Raw genomic sequence first — 5,000 nt, 5'->3', positions numbered from 1 at the left:
ATATATATATATATATATGTATGTATGTGTGTGTGTGTGAATCTAAGAGAAAATTTCAAATGAAAATTAATATTTGCTGATATCTATAAAAAAAAAAAAAAAAAAAGAGAATTTAACCGGTTGGAATCACTGCATAAATTATTAAAAAAAAATCTTTTTTTTTTTCTTTTTTTAACATTTTACTTGAAAAATACTTTTTTATTCTAATGTGAGAAAACATTTATTTAATAAAATATAGATAACATCGTAACATTTTACCAAAAGCGTCAATATATTATAGTAAATTATAATTAAAAAAACAAATATGTATGTTATGAGCTTGTTACATTAAATTTGTGTTTACAAACTATTGAAATAAATGTATCAACAAAATACATATTTTAAAATAGTTGGAATTTGCAAATTTGCGGTTAAATTGACAAAAATGTGTAGTTATTTATTTTATTAAAAAAGTATAACTGATATTTTATTATTGTTTCGCTTCAATGTCAGATAATGTGATACATTGTTTGTCTTAATTGATAAAGATCACTCATTTAGCAAGCGATTTTCTCTGCTCTTTTTTCTTTAACCCCAATAAAAATGATGGTTCACTTTTTCCCTTTTTTTTCTCCTTTTCAGGAGTTAGAACAGAACAAGATTTGTATGTCAGATTAATAGATTCCATGACCAAACAGGTAAGAAAGTTTTACAGAATTCTAAAGTTTGTGTTTTGCTGATTTTTGTAACAAAGGGCCTATTGTAATTTGACACTAGTTCCTTTCATTTTTGGGAAACATAAATTTACATTAATTAGGGTGTTATCAAAACTGTCAACATAAAGATTATTTAGGATTTATATATTGCACTTTAAGGAGGCAGAATGGAAAATACTGGGTAGTCTAAATTACTTATATCACATAAAATACAACCTTTTCAGTACATCTAAACTATAGTGGGATCTAGAGCTAGGGATGTTTAAATTTCCATGTTAAATGTGTTGAGGTGAAAAGTCACCTTGTTGCACTATGGTCCCCATTCACCTCTAAGCCCCCCATCTCCATATTTCAAACTCCAGGCTCCAGGGGTCACCCGAACCCGTCCATTTCCTGCTCTGGAACAAGAGCTCTTATTCCTTCATCTTCAACTCCCTGTCAACCCTTGTAAATAACATAATTACACGCTGTTGCTTATTAAATTATTTAACCTGCCTTGTACAACTTTACCGGTGGTAACTACAGGTTATCAATAACAATTCACAGCAATTATTAAATAAATTAAAAAAAATACAATAAAATAAAAAAGAATAAATTGTTATAGTTTTCATAACTAACTTTTATTTACATGACTGTGATATGTATATGAGAACTAAATCTGTAGTATTAGTTTAGTTTATATATATTTTATAAATATTTAACAACGGTTATTTTTATATATATATATATATATATATATATATATATATATATATATATATATATATATATATATATATACAAACCTAACATTACATATAACATAATATTATGGTCTATTGTGAAAGTACAATTTCTGATTACATTTTTGTTTGTGGTATATATATACTTTATATATATATATATATATATATATATATATATATATATATATATATATATATATATATATATATATATATATAAGAAGTAAATTGGTTTATCATTATTCCATCATTCAAATCCAATACACGTGATTTCTATAAAATGTAAATAAATGATAAAATATAATAATAGATCTAATTCTACTTCTATACAAATCCAGAAGGCAATAAGGCAAACAAAAACGTTATTTTCCTTACCTTGTAGGGCGTTTTTGTTTTATAATGCTTCTCCCAGTGATCCCATTTGATATGATCCTAAAGAGAAGCAAAAGTGACAAGCTCAGTACAGTGAGGGGACAAGAGAGCCACTGGACCCTTTAGCAATTATGTCAATGGGTTACAGAGGAGCCCATTTAGGCTGGAGCGCACTTCAATTCACAATGTGCTTTTATTTCCTTTGTATATAAAGAGCAAAATGTTTTCGGAAATCACTAATTAAGAGGTTTATATAAGATGCTATAAGTTTCACTGCAGATGAATAAAAGGGAGTGTAGGGTCGACAAATTTAAGTAGACTTTTTATTGTTGGTATCTCACAGTCTAACAGTGCTGGAACCAAATCGCTTAATCTCTCTTCACTGAAGGAAAATAGCCCAGTAACTGATCAAAGAGTCAATGGCGCTGAACCGACAGTTTATGGATTTCTGTTTGTGCTACAAAACAAAATATAAATCATATCTAAATACGAGGATTCATCAGAGGCAGAGAAACAATCACCAGAAGTTATATTGCACATGCTGTATCAACAAACAGTCAGTGTTGTGTCTGAGATTGCTGGGTGTTAGCAAAACAATATCTGTTAGTAAATCTGTTACATTATTACACTTGTGTCCTATCATAGTAACATTAGTACAGACAAGACAGACAATAGACAAGTTTCACACTTGGAAAAAATAAATTAGTATATGATATATATATATATATATATATATATATATATATACTGTATATATATATATATATATATATATATATATATATATATATATATATATATATATATATATATATATATATATACTTTATATATATATATATATATATATATATATATATATATATATATATATATATATATATATATATATATATATGTATGTATATATAAAAGCATGTTTATTCATGCTAAAAACCCAATTGCGTTAAAATCCAGAACAATTGGTTTACTATTTCTTTGGTTCTGGTGATATCCCCCATATTTTCTTATAAATGCTGTTACTGCTATATGCTGCTGGTTGTAGTAAATATATGGCTAGGAGCGCAAGCTGAGGATTTAACTCATAATGTACGGTGCCATTTTTTGGAGTTTAGGCACCAACGGTGATAAATGTAGATTCCACTGATAGCATCTTATAAACACGCTTTTTTATTCTTTATTTTGGTGGTTATTTCTAATTTGTATTTGCTGCTCAATTTCCTTTTAAACTTGCTCTACTAAATAGAGGTGTAATTGATGTCATGTCATACATTCCAGCTGTGGCACTGAAGGTGTCAAAGTGGATGAAAAATAGATACCCAATTAGTAGTTTTATGAGGTGTTGAAAGGAATTAACTTCCAAAAATATTAGACCCCTCGGTCAGCATACAACACATCTGAATCAAACAGTCCACTGCAAAAAACAAAGTAAACATTTTATATATATATTTAGAGAAAGACATAAAAATATAACCCATGTCTGTTAGTGTAAAGAGATTGGGCAAGAGAGGCTCCGATTGTGTGGAGGTCTGTTTGGACCATAGATGTTATAAATCGGATAAGTAAATTAGACCTGACAGGCTTGATTATATGTGGAAGAGCTAATGAGTGCCAAGGCTGTGATGTGCACTACCCTGGCCCAGGTTCTGCAGTAGCTGGGGTTAGGAGGTGCATGGGAAAAATCGGTGCATACAACCAGGAGGAGTATGAGACTCCCAGGCTCTGAACAGGATTTTGAGTCACACGTTTACATTTTTGCTGTAGACTGAAGAAGAATTTGCAGGAACCCAGATGGTACGGCAGCCTGGAGTAGATGATATAAGTAGCTGGGTTAACCCATTGAATACCTAAAAGCAGAATCTGGCTGCCAAATGTTTTTAAATGGTGAAAAGTCTGGTAGAAAAGTTCAGGATACTGGTGCTGGACTAATGGTCAGTGTAGGACTGATGGTCAGTGTAGGGCTGATGGTCAGTGTAGGGCTGATGGTCAATGTAGGACTGATGATCAGTGTAGGGCTGATGGCCAGTGTAGGGCTGATGGCCAGTGTAGGGCTGATGGTCAATGTAGGACTGATGATCAGTATAGGGCTGAAGGTCAGTGTAGGGCTGATGGTCAATGTAGGGCTGATGGTCAATGTAGGGCTGATGGTCAGTGTAGGGCTGATGGTTAATGTAGGACTGATGGTCAGTGTAGGGCTGATGATCAGTGTAGGGCTGAAGGTCAGTGTAGGGCTGATGGTCAATGTAGGGCTGATGGTCAATGTAGGGCTGATGGTCAGTGTAGGGCTGATGGTTAATGTAGGACTGATGGTCAGTGTAGGGCTGATGGTTAATGTAGGACTGATGATCAGTGTAGGGCTGTTGGTCAGGGACCATGTGCGGATGGAGATGAGACATGGGCGAATAAGTAGAATATTAGATGAGCAGGATCCTAATACTAAAGGAGCTTTAATGTTATGTGCTAGAGAAGTGGTTAAACGGTACAGGAGCTGTGCTTAGCAGACAGTAAGTATTGTTAGTTGCTATATATTGCTAGATGTAGCCAGAGGTAGATGTGGCACAGGCAGGTCTTATGGCACAGCCAGGGTGATGTGAAGCATCATACAGAGTAAATACAGGGCTGTACTTGGGTTATTTTCTAGTAGCCTATAGCTAGTATAGGTCACAACACCCACTGTCCTGTATAGCTGCAGCACCGGCCGCGCTGGATACAGTAAATGCCCCGCGCGCACAGTAAATGTAGCCAAGGAGTGCACCTATAGCCCGCACCATCTGTCACAGCCTATGTTCAAAAGCCACTCAGCCGTACTCACAGGCACTGCCTTTTTACCAAAGAAAAATCATTGTTAGCAGTTTCAAAATAAACACCAGATTGCCCATTAGCACTTTCTTCCTAAATATCATCCAATAATAAGCATATTGCTGCGCACACGGCTCACATTCCTCTGGGCGCTCAAACACTTCGGCTTTTCTAAGCTCTATCGCTCCATTTTATTATTTTAACTAAAACAAAAATCACTAAAGACCACGTGAGCAGCTTTACTTCTTTCCATGTGAGATTACATGAACTGGGGCCAATTTAATATATATGCACATATCTACATTTTGTGTTTTAAGCCAATATCAACACTCTGTGAACCAATTCCAAGTACAGCTGATGTAGAAAGAAACCTCCAATATTTTCTAATAAAATTGCAACATTTTTATAT

General features: G+C 33.5%; 1 protein-coding gene across 9 annotated transcripts in view; it reads left to right on the top strand.

Moving 5' to 3' along the window:
• EBF3 (EBF transcription factor 3) overlaps positions 1 to 5,000 on the top strand; it is a 159,708-nt gene that overhangs the window by 1,809 nt on the left and 152,899 nt on the right. For all 9 annotated transcript variants that reach the window (XM_053692585.1, XM_053692584.1, XM_053692581.1 and 6 more), the window contains exon 4: positions 622 to 677. In XM_053692585.1, coding sequence (XP_053548560.1) covers positions 622 to 677 — 56 coding nt within the window. The remainder of the gene's footprint in view (positions 1 to 621; positions 678 to 5,000) is intronic.

The sequence above is a fragment of the Bombina bombina genome, chromosome 9 (genome assembly GCF_027579735.1).
Source record: "Bombina bombina isolate aBomBom1 chromosome 9, aBomBom1.pri, whole genome shotgun sequence".
NCBI classification, from domain to species: Eukaryota; Metazoa; Chordata; class Amphibia; order Anura; family Bombinatoridae; genus Bombina; species Bombina bombina.
The sequence above is the reverse complement of the archived record's forward strand: the minus strand, read 5'-3'. Positions and strand labels throughout refer to the sequence as shown.